At 32.0% G+C, this 19,823-nt stretch overlaps 1 protein-coding gene across 1 annotated transcript; it reads right to left on the reverse strand.

Annotated features, from left to right (window-relative positions):
• Positions 1-1,519: 1,519 nt before the first annotated feature.
• On the reverse strand, positions 1,520-5,536 carry LOC129311412 (receptor protein kinase TMK1-like). The gene is made up of 2 exons (XM_054953716.1): positions 2,735-5,536; positions 1,520-2,235 (listed from the first exon to the last, which is right to left on the reverse strand). The coding sequence occupies exons 1-2, from the start codon at positions 5,007-5,009 to the stop codon at positions 1,697-1,699; spliced, it is 2,814 nt and encodes a 937-aa protein (XP_054809691.1). The 5' UTR covers positions 5,010-5,536; the 3' UTR covers positions 1,520-1,696.
• Between the last annotated feature and the right edge of the window lie 14,287 nt (positions 5,537-19,823).

Below are 19,823 nucleotides of genomic sequence, written 5' to 3' on the forward strand. Positions count from 1 at the left end.
ATCAAAATTGATGAGAAGGTGTTGGATGATTTGTTTTTTATAATAGAGGCTACCTAGTGCTCTTTAAAAAATAGTTCGTATCTAAATTTGTACCTTTACACATGCTGGCGTAGATTGCTCGTAGAGTGCCACATATCATTTGTGAGCTCCACATAACGTCCGTTGACTGAAATTAATAACAGGCTATTAGATGCTTTGTTTTTAAAGTTAAGAATTTATTTTGCATCATCTGATAGTTTAAGCTATCAAATGTTCTTAAAAAAATAGTAGGTGGCTAAATTTTCACATTTATCCAAATATCTTTTAAGATATTAGCTTTTAAATAGTGTATTGTTAAATTATTTTTTCTTTTCTCTTTCTTGCGGAGTAAATCAGAGATGCCATTCTGTAATCAATCGTAAATTCTAAAGGAAATTACAGGTTTCAATAACAGGTCTTATTAAACATTTTAGGATTATACAAAATTCAGAAATATAAATAACAGGTCTTATTAGTTATTACAAGTATCGCAACACTTCTTGAAGTACCTAACAAAAATTTATAGTGCTCATTAACAGGTCTCATTTGACCATGAAATTATTGTGAAAAAATTAAATATTTTAATTTATTAAACCTTTTAGGATCATATAAAATTCAGACATTACTCACCCCTCTAAAACGGTATGGAGCAATACTATTTAAAAAAGAACAATTCATGATGTTAACGGCTTGTTTGACAATTGGGAATAGATTTCTATTCTCCAAAATAAAAAAATTTGTTTGATAATATCTTTTTAAAAAAGTGTTTTAAAGAATAAAAAAATAAAATATTATTTTAAAGAACATAAAAATAAAAATAATTTTTAGATGTTCTAGCATTATAGTTTTCAAGAACAAAAAAAAATATATTTTTATTATTTTTTATTTTTAAAATATGTTTTACAAAACACTAATTTTTAAAATAATAAAATAAAAATAATTTTAAACAGCCTCTGCAATACTGTAACTATCAACATAAAATAGAATCTATTAGTTTGTGGAGTGAGGTGGGAGACAAGTCCCGGATTGGATTGGACAAAAATGAATAATTAATAAATAAGGAATAAATCACGATGGGCGAATGAGAGCCGCTGGCTGGCAAGGATATATCATTTTCATATCTCATTTTATTCCCATTATTATTCTGTCTCTGCCAAAGCCGAAGGCCTATCCCACCAATCATTCCCATCATCTTTCACGACTTCCCCAGTCAAAGCATTCTTCTTCCACTAGATTCAAATGAGATTGATTATTAAAAAAAGAAAAGAAAAGAAAAGAAAAAACACAGAGCACGAAGATAGTAACATCTTCAGATTTTCCAGAATACCTAGCATCGGTCAAAAAAAAAAAAAAAAGACAGAGAGAGAACATTTGAGACCTTATTTTCACATATTCTTCCAATATCTTAAAAAAAAAATCGGAAACTAATTTAAGTTTTTTTCTTTGCCTTAAAAAGCAAAATCAAACCTGTGAAAAATTCTTACCGAACAAACCCAACACGGAAACAACTATAAGATAACATTTTTAGATAACATTTTTACATCATCTCTAATTTCTTGCATGCCAAAACCTCTGAAATAGCAGGAAGTAATACATTTTGGCTCCTCACAACCTAACAGCATCAGACTTGAAGCTAGTTTTGGGTTGAAGAAGAGGGTGTGTGTAATTGTATCCAAACTCATCTTCCATCTGAAGAAGTAAAAGAAGCTCCAAGTCCAAATGGCCTCGGGGGTATGCTAGACTGTGTACTATCTGCACTGGAAACCAAAGATGAAGTAGCAACCATGCCCATGGCGATGGAGCTCACTCCTTCAAAAGCTTGCCATTTTTTAAGAGCCCGAGGCAGGTCCATGTCAAGGTCAATCCCACAAATGTCATCATAACTTGTTTCTGCAGGCTTCCAGACCTCCACAAGAGGCGCGAGCACGTTCACGGCATGGCCCATGTCCGGCCTCTGGCTGGGCTCCCTTGCGCAGCAGTGGCCAGCCAACTCTGCAACAGTGTTAATACTGGATACAGTTTCTTCACTGACTTCTATTTCTGGATCAATTGCTTTTCGGAATGTGTCCTTGTTCAGCACCATTTTCCGAAACCATGCCACAAGGTGGACATTCTCTTCGGTTTGACTGTCATCAAGCGCTTTCCTCCCAGTGATCATCTCCATAAGAATCACTCCAAAACTATAGACATCAACCTTTGTTGTTACTCGTCCAGTTACTGCCCCAATCGTTCATGAAAAGAAAAATCACATTTCAGTTCCTCAGCGAATTGAACCGGAGGGGGTAAAAAGGCACAATGTGATATAATGACACAAGTTCATTGGCCAAGTGACTTGTTTTTTACAATCTATTCAACAGCCTAAACAACATGAAATCATGTCAAAACATTATTCTAAAGCAATGGGCGCAGTTAAGATAATTTTCCATTAGACTAAAACTCACATATCCACCATCAATGTAATGCCAGGATTAAAAGAATGAGGCTAATAAACCACAAATCAACCTAATAAGTAAAAATTAATGAGTTCTGTGACAATTTCTAACAGAGAATTGATCTTCTCTGCTTTGCCAATGCACGTGTTTCCGGGAAAAAAATTGTAAAACATAGTACATTACACTTGGCTTAGATTTGCAATCAATTATCAATTAGTATATACAATCTTTATTTACTATCCACGTATAGATTAATTAATATGAAAACAGAGTTGGCAACATACCTGCATATTCTGGTGCCAAATATCCAAAAGTTCCAGCAAGTCGAGTTTCAAATGAGACCTTTCCTTCTGGAGCAAGACGAACCAACCCAAAGTCAGACACTTTAGCTCGCATATCGTCACCAAGCAAGATGTTTGACGGTTTGAGATCCCTATGAATGAAAATCTGTTGGGCCAAGCCATGAAGGTATTCAACTCCTCTGGCAACATCCAATGCAATGATAAGTCTTCTAGTCCACTCCAGTGGCTTTAATCCTTCATCTCTCCAGTTGAACAAATGCCTGCTTAGAGTCCCCTGAGGCATGTACTCATACACCAGAAGCCTCTCATTTCCATCTAAGCAATACCCCATGAGAGCAACCAAATGCTTGTGACGAACCTTAGTGAGTACAGTGATCTCAGCCTTGAATTCGCTCAGCCCCTTCACACCCTCCACTCCAGATTCCATTCTCTTCACTGCAATCTTTGTCCCATCATGCAATTCACCTTTGTACACGGTGCCAAAACCTCCCTTCCCCAGTATGTTCTCTTTACTGAAATTGTTGGTAGCTTCTCTTAAAACTTGAATTGAAATTACCATACCACCAGCTTCCACCACATCAACACCACCAGCTGCATTACAAGTACTGGTAATCCGTCCATTGGTTCCTCCTCCATTAGCACCAGTACCAGCATTTACAACACTGATCTTCAAGTGATTTCTGTCTCCAGAATGCTGAGGATGTATCACTACGGCATTTGGACTCTGAATTTTTTTTGAATGCTTTCTTTTTCTATTGAACCAAACGAGTCCCCATAGCAGCACGCCAAGTAAAACGACAACCCCCACCACAACAATGACAATAATGACTGCTGAATTATGTTTCTTACCATTGCCTTCAGTATTATCCGGGTTAGGGGATCCCGGTGGAGGAGAAGGACTATCCTTTCCAATATCAGGATTCCCAGCCGTTTTAAGAGTCACGTCTTGCCGAAACGTTGGTACTTTACCATACATATGATTATTCGAAACGTCCAATTCTTGCAAAACAGGCATGCTAGTAAGCTCCCGAGGTATGGTACCAGTGAGGTTATTGTTAGCAAGGAGCAACTTTTTTACAGATGTGAGGCTGGATAAACTAGGAGAAATAGTCCCAGAAAGGCCCATGTTCTGAAAATTCACAACCGTAATATTTCCACCTGTGCAAACAATCCCTATCCAGTTACCAGCACAAGGATCATTGCCCTTCCAATTTTGAGCAAACTTCAATGGATAACCCAAAGGTTCAGCCACCGACAATAAAGCGTTCACCAAAGAACTGCATGGCTGGCCAGGCTTGGTCGTGCAAAACTGATTTATCCCCTCTATATCCGCACGTACTCCTGATTTAAACGCAGGCATCGGTCCTTGAAGATAATTATTAGTCAAATTCACGACTTGCAAACTAGCAAGAGTCATAAGAGACGACGGAACAACACCAGTTAACTGGTTATCCCTTAAACTCACATCCCACAATTCATCATGGTGCGAAAGGTCAGGTATAGGACCAGTGAAGGAATTACCATGAATCCAAATCTGTTTCAATGAAGTCAGGTTCTGGAACACCGCAAGTGTGCCATTAAGTTTAGAACTGCTCTTTTGTCCATTGACCCATAGCAGCTCTATCGAACTACCCGAGAAACTCGAAGGCAATCCACCTTCAAGTTGATTGAAACACAGGATCAATTTAGTCAAACCTGGGAATGGACCATCTTTGCCGAAAATATCAGGAATTTCTCCAACAAAAGAAACATTTTGCGCCGAGAAAGTTTGCAATGCTACGCAGTCCTTGAGTACGTCGGGGACTTGCCACGGAGGAAAAGGGTTATGGTCGATTCTTACTTCTTCTAACATAGACATGCCCTTGAAGAAATCTGGAGGCATAGAGGTGAAGCCATTGTCTGAAATATAAAGGTGTTGGAGGGAACTGGCTAATGACGGAAATGCCCCTGAGAGACTGTTGGATTGGCACTCGAAGCGCTGTAATTCTGTGAGTCGAGAGAGTTCCTTTGGCAGTGAGCCTTGTAGGTTCAGGTTCCCAATCTGAATTGCCGCGACCCGTTTCGCAGAATTGCATTGAACATGAGACCATTTGCAGACATCCGGGTCGGACCACTGGAGCGAACTCGACCCTTTGATCGAGTTCTTGAGAATGGCCATAACCGCGGCGTCCTGGGGCCTAGCCGACAAGACCATGGAAAGAATCAACAGTATGCGATATACGAAAGAAACCCCAAAACGCGAGTGGAGTTTCTCCATTTTTCCTTTTTCCTTTTTGGAGAAAATCGGTCCGGTAAGTTCAAGAAAACATAGAAACAGAGCTGTCGTGCTGGGGAGTCACGAAGAAAACAAACTTACAAAGGACTCTTGGACAGATTATCCTATTTTTCTTTGGTTTTTCTGCTCTCTTATCCTCCCGTCAAACCAACCCAAAAAGTTTAAGAAAACTGAAAAAGATGAACAGAATTTAGCTCCAGTACGACGCGAAGAAAACAGAGGAATTCCATGGGGCAGAAGGACGACGACGAACGCTAATCACAACCTTCCGTTCGATGAGAAAGCCGAATGCAAAAAAAAAAAAAAAAAAGCAGAATTTTGGGACAAAGATAGTGAAAAAGAACCGACTTTTCGTCTTGGGAAGTGAATAAAATGGGAAGATCAATCGGCGGAAAATCGGAAATAGAGGGAGCAGAGGAGAGAGCAAGGAATTAAACTGACTTGTTTGGTGGGCAGAGAGAAAATCGTGTGTTGATGGCCTGCGGGGCCCGCCTTCAGAGGATGTTGCGAGAGGGATCGATGGCTTGTGGTAACTAAATGCATTTGCTTTCGCTCTAAAGTCTACAGAGAAAAGGAAACTGTACGTAACGTAGGTGACTAGGCTAGGCGTGGTGATGTGTGTACATGCACTGCGAGGCAAGAATTCATTAATTATTTAATTCCCAAAACTCGGCCAATTTGGTTTTTTTTTTTTTTCATTTTTTGTTAGGTTCGATTTTACGAATTTATGGTGCCCCAAACAAAAGAAGTAACGACTTTTCTTTCCACTGCACGGATATGCCATTAGTTCTTTGTTTATGGAACTTTTTTAAGTATCCATAACTTTTAATTCATATATTTTACTTTCATTTTATTTTTAATTTTTATATTTTTTTATATTTGAAATTCTTATTTTTATTTTTTATTATTTTAAATCCTTTAATGTCTCTATATTTTACTTATAAAAAATATTAAAAAATAAAAATATAAATATTTAAAATACTAAAAAAATATATGAATCAAAAACAAAACATAAATAAAATATAAGAATTAAAAATTATGTTTACTCAATTTTTTTATATATTTTATCATTTATTTTTTTATAATATTTTTAAGCATATATATAAAAAGATTAGGACTCGAGACTTCAATTTTTTAAATGACTAGTGTTTATTATTCACACTATTTTTAACTGTTCTGTTTGAATAATTAATAGGCAGTAATAATATGACAGGCCCTTATGAAAGTCAACTTCATGTGACCGAATTTAATATTTCAAAGAGCTGAGACCAAGGGTTTACTGGACGCGCCAACCGGCCTCATCAAATACCACTATGACTAATTGACTATCTATGGGCGTTTTTCATAAGGACTGTTTTAAATAGAATAAAAAAGGAAGCTTTTTTAAAAACTGAAAGGCGAAAAAGAAACAAAATCAAGATTAACGCGGAAACTTCATTTGGGTGAGATCAATGTTCAGAATACCACTCTTCGCTTGTTTCCCAATGTTTTACTGCCTCCAAGTCACAATATAAAATATTGATAATGGTCTCAAAAAAGTTAGATGAAATATTAAAATTATAATTATATCTTTATTAAATATTATATATTATTATCTTAATTATGATAGCTGAAATTTCAACACATTATTTAAAACATAAATAAAGTAAGGATACAATTAAAAAATAATCTTAAAAAGTACCTAGTATTTTATATATTGGAATTGGACCAGTTGAGATTTTAAAAGATGTTTTATATCATAATATTAATAAGAAAAAATAATAATAAAATTCCTTTGAATTATATAAATAACAATTTAATCCTTTAAAATGGTATAATTACACCGAAGTTTGTAGAAATTTTTTTGTCATTAATAAATTAATATAAATAATAAAATTACCTTTGATTTATTATATTGCTGAAGTGTAGCAAATGTGAAAATTTAATAGAAATTTTTTTGTTATTAATAGAAAATTTATTATATTGTTGAAGTTTTACTTTGGTGTAACTAACTTATACTGAAGTTCGCATGATGCGAACTTATAATTTTCTATTACATTTTTATAATTTAAAAAAATTATAATTATTTAAATAAAATTTATGATTGGCACTTGTTATTTGCAATATTTTAGGAATATCAAGAATTTGAAATGCAAACTTATGATTTTCTATTACATTTTTGCAATTTAAAAAAAGAAGTTATGATTATTTAAACAAAACTTGTGATTAACACTTGTTATTTGTAATATTTTAAGAATATCAGGAATTTGAAATGTGAATTTATGATTTTCTATTGTAATTTTTTAAAAAAAAATTGTAATTATTTAAACAAAACTTGTTATTTACAACACATTAGAGATATCAAAAATTTGAAATGTGAATTTGTGATTTTCTATTGCATTTTTGAAATTTTAAAAAGAAAAGTTATAATTATTTAAGCAAAACTTATTATTAGCACTTATTATTTATTACACTTCAACAATATAATGAATTAAGGGTAATTTAATTATTTATGTTAATTCATCAATGACAAATAAGTTTTTAAAAACTAGTATAATCATACTATTTTGAAGGACCATATTATTATTTATATAATTTAAAGAGATTTGTCACACCCGAATAATGTGACCCTGATGGCGCACGAGCGAAGTTTCCAGCCTTTGTAGTAGGAAACGGATGGAACGGGAGTTGCCATCAAAATTTTGAAGGAAATCTTGAGAAACTATTTAAAAGAAGATAAGGATAGTCTGCGAAAACGAAAATTAGGTTCGAGAGTCGATTGAATGTGGGAAAGGTGTTAGGCACTCCACAATACTCGTTCCTCAGAATAATTACCTGAAGTTTGTTGTGTTCTATTAATATAATTTTATAATTATTTTAATTATTCCTTTTATATTCATGTGTTTAAAAATGATAAGAGTTATGTGAGAAATATTTATTTATTTATGAGGGAAGACTTGACTCAGCATCTGACTTTGAGGCCTATGTACCCTATGATGGGGATCAAAGTCTACATAGTTTAGGCTTGAAAGTTGTTGGTGAAAATAATTTTTTGAAGATAAATTAATTAGAAATAATTCATCATTTTGTAAATAAAACAATTTCTAAAATTTTGATATGTGTATTTTAAATTAAAAAAGGTAATTTAATTTTAATTATTTTCTCAATTTTTGAATTTTTTGAATAAAGAAAGAAAGAGTTTAAAATTATTTTTCTTTTATGTTTTATGATTGAGAATTTTAACTGCTATACCTGTAGAGTCTTATTAGTTCATACGGTAATACAATTGTTCTAAATATCTATGAAGATTCTAAAATCTCACACGGTAAAAGAATTTAGCAATTTAATTTATTTATATTTTTAAATGTTAGTAATAATTTGTTTAAGTATGTATGTATGTTTTAAAAAAATTTTAATCATCATACCTATAAAGCCTTATTAACTTATATGGTAATATGAGTATCCTAAATATTTGTGAAAATTTTAAAATCTCACATGATAAAAGAATAATATTTATTTAAATAAATTTTTAATTTAATTAATTTACTATATAATTTATATATTTTTTTAAAAAAATTTAATTGTTATATTTGCAGAGTCTTATTGACTCATATGATAATACAATAATTTTAGAAATCTATAAATATTCAAAAACCTCACGTGACTAAAAGATATAGTCGGTAAATGTTATTATAATTTAAATACATTAATTTGGTTAATTAATTTTCTAAATTATGTATTATATGATTATTTATAAAAATCATTTATTTATTATAAAAATTGAAAATCATTATGTCTGTGAGGACTTATTATCCCACATGATGATGTGACTAATTTAAGTCTTTATAAAGATTCTTGAAATCTCACGAGACTTAAATAAATTATTAATTTAGATTATAAAAAGAGAGTTAATTTTAATGATGAGTCTTTGAAATCTATATTAATATATACCAATTGAATCTTTATAGCTGTGAAATCTTATTAATTTACATGATATGAGATCATTTTAAATGCCTACAAAAATTTTCAAAATCTCACACGGCGGGTAAATAACAAATAAATATATACTCTCTTATTTCATTAGATGTCAATTACAAAATTGAAAATTCATCAAAAATGGAACTCCCTTCTGGTGACGACATAATGCGCATGCAAATAGATAAAGAAGGTAGAGAATCATGTTGAGATATTATAAATAGATAAAAGGCCTCTATCAGTATAAGGATAAAAGCTAAGCCATCACCTATCTACATATCCTTTTAGGCTAAAAACATATTCAAAAACCCTGTCTAACAATCACACTAATTCTTTCATTATCTGAGATACAATTATAATGAGATTATGCCTAAAATCAAATTAGGCTAGTTATGATAGAAAGTAAAAATTTTATTTGCAATCTCTTTATCATTCTTCTTCATACTCTTGCATCCATCAAGCCATACACGAACATATGTAAAATTTTGCAGCGTTTATAGCAAGAATGCTTCCAGAAACACCAAACAAAGCCAAATTCCATATCCAATAATTCTAATGAAATGCAAGCATCTAAACGATCAAATAGGCATATGTCAACCTCTTGTTTAAAAATTTTTCATGGTCCCTAACACTGATTAAAGCTTATAGATATTTAAACATAAAATTTGTTTGGAAATGACAAATCGAAATCAAACATAAAACATTCTAAATTTAGAAGCAAGCAGATTAGAGAACCTGTGTAGCATGTCCTCTTCCTTCACTCTCTGAAAAACGCATGTCCTTTCTCTAAACCTCTCTCGATCTATTCTGTCCTTCTCTTTTTTTTAGCCAACTTCTATGTCTGATCTATTCTCTCCTCTTTGTTTTTCCAGAAATCTCCCCCTTTAATCTCGACCTCTTCTTTCTCTCGACCTCTCTCTCTTTTTTTTTCAAAAAAAACTCTCCCTAATCTCAGTCTCTTCTTTCTCTCTGCCTCTCTTTTTTTAGAAAAAAGACTCTATCTCTTCGTCTCTTCTCAACTTCCTCTTTCTCTCAGTCTCTATTTTTCTTTCATTTTTCTTTTCCCTCTATCTCTGTCTCCTCTCTCCTCCCACTGCTGTGTTTGTGCCTATGCTCCCCTTCTCCTTTTTTTCCAGTACCTCTCCAACTCTTGGCTCCTACTACAAGCTTTAACTCCTCCTTCCTCATTCAGAAAAAGAACTTAAGTGTATCAGAGTGAAGCATGTGGTGGCAGAGAGTAAGAGCATGAAGGAACTGTTATTGCTTCGCTAACTCTCTCAAACGATATTGTCAATAAGGTTGGGAGACTCGTGGGTTGATACTCCTTTGCTTTACCTTCCAAGTAGTGTCATGGGATACTCATAATGCCTCATCTCTCCTATTCGTTTGTCTCTCCCACTTCACTGTCTCCTACACTCGGTCACTGCTCTCTCTCTCTTTTCTTCTTTTCTTCCTCTTCCTCCAAGCCAATATCTGGTCTCCCTTCTTTTTTATATGTGTTCTCTATTTCCTTCTCCTTTTCTCTCTTATTCCAGCCTAAAGACCCACGTCCCATGCATGCTACTATTTCTGTATTTTCGTCCCTCCCATGCTCTGTTTTTTTCTTTTTCTGCAACAAGCCTTTCTCACTCTCCCTCTTTATCTCTCTCTCTTACTCTTGATTTTCTACTCTGTTTTTGTCTGGTTTTTTTCTTTTGTGCTTTATCACTAAAGCTTCCCTCTTACTGTACACATCTCTTTCCTCCTTTTCTTCCTTCCACTTGCTTGCATGCTGCGTTTCTGGTTCTGTTTCTTTTCTTCCACTAGTTGAAAGTGTGTGTACGTATACTGGTAACTTGCTGCTCCTTCTACTCTGTTTTTCTTCTTTCTACAGTCTGTGTTTTCGTGTTTCTGCTGCTCTCTCTGTGCTTCTCTTGTCTGGCTATGGCTTCTCGCGTTCTCTTGCTTTTATTTTATGCCGTGCATGTCTTCTATATTTCTTTCTCTATGCGTGAGTCTGCTTTCTACTCTCCAAAAGCTTTTCCTGTTTTTTGCATTTCTGGCTTTCTTTTTTGCGTGTTTTGTGTGTGTATGTCCAGCATTTGTTTTTTTTTCAGCCATTCTTTAATTCCTTTTTTATTAATTAGATTAAGAGAGAGAAAAAAAAGTCTAATTTTAATATATATATATATATATGGAAAATAAAATATTTAAGGAGAGAAATTTAAAAATAGTTGAGTCTCAAAAAATTGATTCCCAATATCTTTGAATGGTTGAGATAATTTGAGAGATATTTTTAAAAAATTTAAGCAAGATTTTTTTATTTTTTAAATTATTATTTTTTTGAAAATATAATCCTAAAAAAGGATTAAATTTCATTTTTATATTTTTATATTTTTTAATTATTTTAATGAACTAAAAGAAATAAAATCCTAACCAACAAAAGATTATCTAGGATAAAATAAAATTAAACTCTATTAATTATTTTTTGAAAATATAATCATAAAAAGAATTAAATTTCATTTTTTTATTTTTATATTTTTTTGGTTATTAAAAAAATGTATGGACAAAATATGGTATTCACAAGATTTATTATCATTTTTTGTTTTAATAAAGTATTTATTTACATGTAGAGCAAGTGAACTAGTCACAGCTTATGATGTCATGCCTGAGTGAAAATGTTCGAGAAAAGTTATGCAAATAAAATTTTATGAATGTACATGTAAAAGCATGCATTCAATAAGCACAATCCTTAATAAATCCAATAAAAGATGTCAGTTGGCCTCACACTTGAAAACTGTGCAAAGAAGTTAAAGTGGGCCCCATATTATTTCTCTTGCATCATGCCATATGTCATGTGGTGTAAGGAGAAGATTATAATTTTATTATTTAAATTAAGAAAATGCAAGAGGAAATAGCTTAAAAATTGGTCACCTCGTGCATATTTACAAGGATGCCATCACCTTTTCTCTATATAAAGAGAAGTTCTTCCCTTGCCTTCTCATTTTGTTCATTTCAGCTAGCTGTTAAAGAAATAAAGGGAGAGAAATCTAAAGGTATGGAGAGGAGGAGGGGAAGAAGAGAAGAGAGCTTGGAGGATTAAGGCTAACAATCAAAGGTAATTATGATTCTCCTTAGGTTTTCCTTCTATTTCCTCTTAGATTATAGCATTGCATGTGAGTTTTAGAGGCTTGAGCTTCCTCTTTTCTCTTTGGCTGAAAATCTTAAAGGTGCTTAAGGGAAGAAATGCATGAGTTTTTGTTGATTATGCTATTTTATGTTGAAGATTATGGTAGAAAGCTTGGAGTTAGGGACTCTCATGCATGATTACGGGTGTGTTTATGATTAACCAAAATAATAAGCATGTTTTCTAGACTAGATTGAAGTTTTGGACCTTGGTAAGTGCTTTTTAATGTTGATGCATGTGTGCATTTAAGGCTGGAAGTGTTCAAGGGCATATATGAGATTCAAACCCTAAGTTAATCTATGAAATTTAAACATAAGTTCATCATTGTCCATATTCAAGTTTGCCTTATTTTGTGGTGGTTTTCAAAAATTGAATTTTGAATATGACCACCATATTTGGGATATTAACAGAGGACATGTCAAGCTTTTAAAAAGAGTCTTGTTTTGCCTAAATCAAAGATGCAGAGAATTAGTTATGAATTTTACAAGTTAAGGCTAAAAATATAAAAGCGATAGGGAGAGATTTTATGAAGTTGAACTTTATGTGTGATACTAGAAATACATGTATAATGGATTGTCCATTTTATATTTTTATAAAATAATTGAGTTCAATTAGTTTAAGTAGACACCAGAATCATACCCATATGAGTTTTAATGAATAAGTTATAAATTTTTAAATTTAAGGTTTGAAATCTGAAAAATGTATTGGCACGTCTGGAATGGTGTAATTCTCAAGTCTATGAGTTGTTTATGGTGCACAGAGTCACTTGGGTTTGAAATCTAGAAAATATATTGGCATATCTAGAATAATATAATTCTTGAGTATATGAGTTGTTTATGGTGCACAGAGTCTCTTGGAAATTATTTTTTTCATTAAAGAGGACTTCTTAAAGTTTAATTTAAGACCTAAACCATGCCCAAATAATTTTTCTATAATTAGTTATGATTTTTCAAAGTTAATGTATAATTCTGGAATATAAATTAATTGGGCAGAAACTTGAGAATTTACAAATTTAAAGTTAATAGGCCTTATGTTTCATGATTGGGCCTAGACAAATCTTGAATTTTAAGGGCACTTACTACCACCTAAATCTAGTATTGATAGGCTAGAGAAGTCAAGATGATGTTTCCTCTGAGGCCAATGATATAAGGACACCAAGTCATGAAGGTTTTACAGTAAAGTTAAGTTGCGTAACCTCATGAGTGGTATCCTAGAGGCCGAGAGAAGTTGTGCATGTTTGTTCACCGAGTATGGGAGACTAGTACGTGATATGTGTTAGCATTGACTTGAGGCTAAAGTCTATGTTTCCATGGCTTCAAACATTATGTAATGCATGCAAATTAATGTATAAGTCATATAAGAGCCCTAAGAGGCTTAAGGAACAAGTGCTTGGCTAAGAGCATGAAGGCAAGTTTATGATTTTTCAAGCTTTGTCTATGTTAAAAAATGTATATATGTTGCTTATGTGTTATTGAATTGTGAGCTATTAATAAATGATACTCAATCCAATCACCTATAGCATGACAAGCTTGAAAGGCATGCAAGAGAATTTTAACAAGGTTATGGGTTAAAAGAGAAATCTCTCTTAAAACCATGTGATTCCAAGTCAAATGCTATTTGGAGTTAAAGTTATAATGTCATGTTTAATCTTATGATAAAGTCAAGTGTCCATATGTCAGTATATGTTACCTAATTTAGTCACTGAGTTGAGTTAAACTAGGGAAAACTAGGGTGCATTCTTTAGTTATTAAATTTTTTTTATGTTAATGTTAACATTAGTATTAAATTCATAAAGTGTTTATGATGGTAATAGTGTTATGCTGAATTCCTTGGCCAATGTGATTTTTCATGCTATGATTATGATGTTTATCTATATGGCTTTGAATTTTTATGAAAAGTATATCATAATTTAAGTACTTAAGTTATATAGTTTTGCTATTGAGATTACCTCGAATCTCACCCCTCTAACTAACCTTTTAGGCACCGATAGGACTAATAAATGAAATGTTAAGGTATAAGTTGGGTGGCTTGCAAGCAGATAGAAGTTTATTGTTGGCTAAGTTTTATGTAATAAAGGGATACTTAGTCCACCTATCTTTTGGACATTAAAGTGCCATGTAAGTTATAACATAAATATGTTATGATGTTTATTGATAACTGTATCTGTGTGCATAAGTACACCATAATATTATAAGAGGATAAAGGTGTGCGGTAAGATAAAGAGAGTAAGAGGCCACGTTAAAATAAGAAATAAAGAGATAAGAAAGATCAGAATGAAAATCTCACTAAGGCTCAAAAAATATAATTAAGTGTAAAAGAATAGTTCTTTCAAAAATTTATCTTGAGCTAAATAGTGACTAATTCTCCAAGTCTATTGATGACTCTAAATACTTTCATGTGTATTAGGAAATTTTAGGTTCAATTTGGAGTCATTTAAGTAATTTTGAGAGAAATTGAGACCATTGTTTAAGGAAAATGAAAGAAAAGTGTCTTTGAACATATGAAGGGAGAATTGGTAATATCTTGTTGAAATGGATGGATTACTTGGGTTAAAATTCCATTAATGATGTTATGTTGTATATAGGGCGATCCAAATTAAGAGTCAAAGTGTTATATATAAGTAAAAATTGAAGATGAAGAAAAGGCAAGATTTATGCTACAACATATCTGAATTATGCTATAGCATAATGCATATTGGCAGTGATAAAGTGATTCATGCCGTTGCGTAATCTAATTACTTCATAATGTAAGCATTAGTTAATAAAATGCATAGTTTCATAAAAAAATTGATATTTTTAGGGTTTTGAATGTTTTGACTCATCATTCTTCATCTTTGCTCGTCTTTAATAGCTAGAGACTAAACAGGGAAAAAAAAACTGCCATAAATGAGGTGGAAAAGCTTGGGTTTCACAGGAGACTAGTGATTTTGGTCTAAAATCTCTCCTATCAAACTTTTCTTCTCTTTCTCTTCTTCATTCTGATATATTCTTTGTCTAGTTTTATAATTTCTAAACTTATGTGTGGCTGAATCTCTTAGACCTAGAAAAACTATGAACCTATTGATGGATTAGACTCATTTTTACCTATTAGTTATGCTTTATATTAATTTTGGTTGCTCAATCTTGTGGTTTAATATCTATTTGATGCTTAGCCACCATTAAATATGATTTTAAGTGTTGGGATTTTTCATTTACAAAGGGAAATCTCATCTAAACTATTAGATTAAGTAATATGGAATTGGATTTTATTTAATTTGTAATTAAGATAAACATATACTTAATTGCCTTATATAATCATTATGGAATGTTCTTAGTTTGAGTTGCCTCTTGGATAATTATGTAAGAAATAACGTAATTAATTTAAGAGAAGATTGTTAGTGGATTAAAAGACCCCAATAACCATTAAAACTCTCGATTAACAAAAATGGCTTTGAAATTAAACAATTAGGTTAAAATGGAGTCTAAGAAGTTGTTAGAGGATTAGTGACTCTATGTTACTTTTTACTCAAGTAGTTGTTGGAATTAAGCTTGTCATTGTGTTTTTAGTAAATTCAATTTTAATTTTAGTTAATTAATCAATTCCAATTAGTTTTGCTTAATGTGAATAAAAGTGAAAACTTTAATGCCTAATCGCTATTTTGCTTGATTTATCGTAGGAGCGACCTTAACACATTAGCATATTACATATTGACTTATACATTTGTGATGATATATTTTTGCATGCATCATCTATCTTCCCTATGAATGCCATGTTACAAAAGAGGTAAAGAAGAGTTTTAATTAATCTAAAAATAGAAGGGTATGGTTTTAAAGAGCAAATAAGAAAGAAGTTTATTTTAAAAGAGTTCCATTACGTATGCCTGTAAATGCTCTTTTAGTAACCTCCTGCTATTCAATGGCATATTTAGAGTATAAAAGGTAAGATGTATCATTTATGGTACCAGAGCACGGTTCTGGCAAATAGCTAAGATTGTTGGTTTGAATGGATTAGAAAAAGGTAGAAGCATTAAGAAGTACTAACCTTAAGAATGACTTAAAGTTAAAAGTTTAGTGTCTCTTGTTCAAATGAGTCACAATATTAGAGGCCTTTATTAAAGAATTGAATGTTTATAAAAGTTCTCTAAGTTTGGTATAGAAACTAATATTATTTCTTGCAGCTCATTATAGAGATGAGAATAAACTAGTATCATAAGTTACATGTGACTATGAGAACAAATTGATAGAGGTTATATAAATAAGAGAGGTTCTTCTACAGGAAGACCCAAGACAAGGAGGATTGTTAGGAAGTCTGATCTAATACCAAAAAGGCTAGTAAAGTTCATTAAAGGTGGTGTTGAGATTTTTGTCAAATATATGCCAAGAGTTAAAGGCATTAGATTTTAGTTATTTTCGATAAGGACTTTGTCAAGAACTAATATTATGAGAACTCCTTTTGAGAGAAGACAATGTAACTGATCTTGCTATAAAGATGTGGAAAGTAAAAGAGTACTAGATGTTAATGAGCTAGAGAGGAAATTGAGTTCCTTAGCTCTTATTTAAAAAAAATAGGAAGAGATCCACATACATAGCCAGTAAAGTATCAAAGATCTTAGGGTCACTTGAGTTGAGATCACAAAGTGGAAGAGGTTTAAAGCATAGATTCATGGAATTAAATATACTAGCCCACACTGACTATATAAATCTATATGATTTGCTCACAGGATATCTTACTAAGACTAGATTATTCTTTAGGTAGTTAGAACAAAAGAGCCCTTGTATGATGTGATTTTATGAGTATAAATAGTTCCAATCATTATTGTATCCTTTCATTGATAATAGATGTGATTAAGTTAGAAAGGATATTTTGGAAAGTAGTCCAGATATTTTTTGTGATAGGCTATAAGCCATAGACAATTGTGGTGGGTCTTTATTAAAACCTGATGAAGAGAGATGTTAGAAAAGCTAAAGCTTTAAGGGCCCTATACCAAGTCCTAATTAATGATGTCAACAATAATGACAATAATTATGCTAAGCATCTTGTGAGGATAGAGCATGATTTGGATGAGATGAGTAGTTAATACATATGTGTTTAAGTTATGTTAAAGATGAGCTAAAGTTGCGCCTATGTTTTAGTTATGATGAATTCAATTTAGTTTTTCTAGTTCGTATGAATGATGAATTAAGTATACTCACGTTGTATGAAAAGATTAAGATGAGGTATTGAATGCCAATGTCGAAGTGAAGTAGTAAAGTTAAAGTTATGAATAAGTGGTTAAAGTTATAATGATGTTTAGCTAAACAGCAAAAAAAAAAAAAGATAATGAATGATAAATGTAAAAGTTAAAGTCATGATGATATTAAGTTAAGATTGTACTGCTTGTGAGAATGAAAAGTACAGAATGCTGCTAAGTTTTACAACATAAATGAAAGATGTTAGTAAGGTTTCTCTTGCAAAATAAGAATAGTTCAAACCAAAAGTCAAAGGATTAAGGCTAATAGGCCAAATGAGAACAGGCATGCCAATGATATAATGTAAATAAGCCTGTAAAGAGAATGACAATGAGTATGATGATGAGAACAAGCCTCAATGAGATGAAAGTTTTCGTCAACCAAGAAAAAAATGAGCAAAACCCATATTTCTTGCGATTGATATTGCAAAGACTAGAATATTACAAAGTAGATATGCCTGCGTATAGAGCAACAATGGTAGTACATGGATAGGGCATCATTGTTGTTATTATTATGGTAGTGATAGAAAAAAGAAAAACAATAGTAATCATAGTAACTGCTAATGAGAGCCAGCAACTACCAGCTAATCAACTCAGTGGAAGTGAAGATGATGAGTTAGTAATAAAGTTCTATAAGTACATATATAAATCCTCACATAAGATTGCAAGCTTGATATCTAGAAGGCTAAGGATGGAATATTTAAATGTATAGAAGTTATTTAAATAATGGGCTGTAGTTAAGAGAATAAAACCCAATTAGCCATCCATATGCTAGAGATAGAAGTAGATCTCTTGGTAGAGAAATAGAGAATTGTTACTCTAGTCACGAAATACCCTAATTACTTAGGAAATGTTCCTAGAATAGTTTTATAAAAAAAACTTTTCTCAATCTACAAAGATGATGAGAAACTGGCCAAGTTCCTAATGCTTAAATAGAGAATAAGATGTAACGATGGTTGAAACTTGTATTAAGAGAGAACAGTGCTTATGAGTTTCAACGTATAGTTTGAATTATGGAATATCCATATGAGATATTCCAAAGAATGCTAAGAAAGATGAAGGAACTTCGACATTAGAGGAAAGGCAAATAATAATGGACTAGTAGGAGAAGGTTCAAGAGTTTAAAATGAAAAAGGAGATTGAGGCAGTAAGTCTTGGAGACTTTAGAGCAAGGAGTATAGTTATTAGAGAAAGAGGCGCTAAAGAAGGCCTTGTTAGAAAGTAAGAATATTTGTTATAAATATTCTTGAAATACATCTAAATAATTAATGTATAGCAATTATAAAAATTTTAATATTAAAGTAGACCCTTGAAATAAATCTATATCATATTAAAAATAAAAAAATTATTAGAATCATTTTATAATTTTTTATTTTAATGAATATAAAATAAAATAATACTTTAAATTTGGACTATTTAAATTAAAATATTAGTATTTCACATCTCATCATAATGATAAGCACCCATGAAAGATGAGCTTGACTCGCAACCCAGGGACCCAAGTCTAATCCAATCCGGTTTTGGGTGGGTTAATACCAGTCCAGAGGTCTAGACCACACTACAGACTACTATGTTTAGCTTGATATTAAATCAGACCAGACTTGGGGTTTGGCATTAACCCATCTGGCTTGGTATTTGCGCAGCCCAGTGCAAATTCTTTTATTCAAGTAGTGTTTCTTCGGCACGACTTTTATTCAAGTCATCTTGATAAAATTACAAAAGAAAATGGCATTGAAATGGGAAGCATTGTAAATATCGCATGGCTTGATTCTTGAAGTCCCGTACAATGACATGTAAAATTGTAAATATCATCGCAATGCAAATGGCAATGGTGATCGGCGAAAATGGCGGGAAGAAGGGTGAAGAAAAATGAAGCCGCAATTTTAATATGATCAATCTCATTGGGTTACATCTATTTACTTAAAATATATTTGATAGTCTTGGTTAAAAATTTTAACTTTATCAAATTCCCTTTGTATGTTTCAATATTTGAGCTGCAACGAACGTGTTTTAACATTAAGGCCTATGACCAGCGGGCTGGGCTTTTCAAAAGCCCGTATCCATTTAAAACAGAGAAGTAGATAATATATTGTAAATAGATAATTACATGTTTTTTCGGTGGAAAGAGAATTACTCCCTCCGTTAAAAAATATAAGATATATTTAACCGAATCTTGTCTCTAATAAACTAGTTATTTGTCTTTAAACTAATTCTATCATTTTATATTTATTTCTATTTAATAGGGACACTTTAAAAAAAAGGCAATGATTACACCTTGAAAGATTAAAAATACCTTACATTTTTTAACATCCAACTTTTCAAAAAATACTTGATATTTTTTAATAGAGGAAGGACATGTTTTAATATTTAGTTTTTATGCATTATGATACATAATGATATCTCAGATTATTCAAGCGATGTGATAACATAACCCATTAAAAAGTAGAAAATAAATAATTAAAAGATGCAA

This window comes from Prosopis cineraria, unplaced genomic scaffold, assembly GCF_029017545.1.
Source record: "Prosopis cineraria cultivar Desert tree isolate PC_DT_omini unplaced genomic scaffold, ASM2901754v1 PC5, whole genome shotgun sequence".
In the NCBI taxonomy this organism is placed as follows: domain Eukaryota; kingdom Viridiplantae; phylum Streptophyta; class Magnoliopsida; order Fabales; family Fabaceae; genus Prosopis; species Prosopis cineraria.

Bases quoted from the DNA above. Each gene is read 5' to 3' on its own strand.
- LOC129311412 (XM_054953716.1), bottom strand. From the start codon at position 5,009: ATGGAGAAACTCCACTCGCGTTTTGGGGTTTCTTTCGTATATCGCATA. The intron at 2,236-2,734 runs GTATGTTGCCAA...CGATTGGGGCAG, and splicing joins TTTGGCACCAGAATATGCAG to TAACTGGACGAGTAACAACA.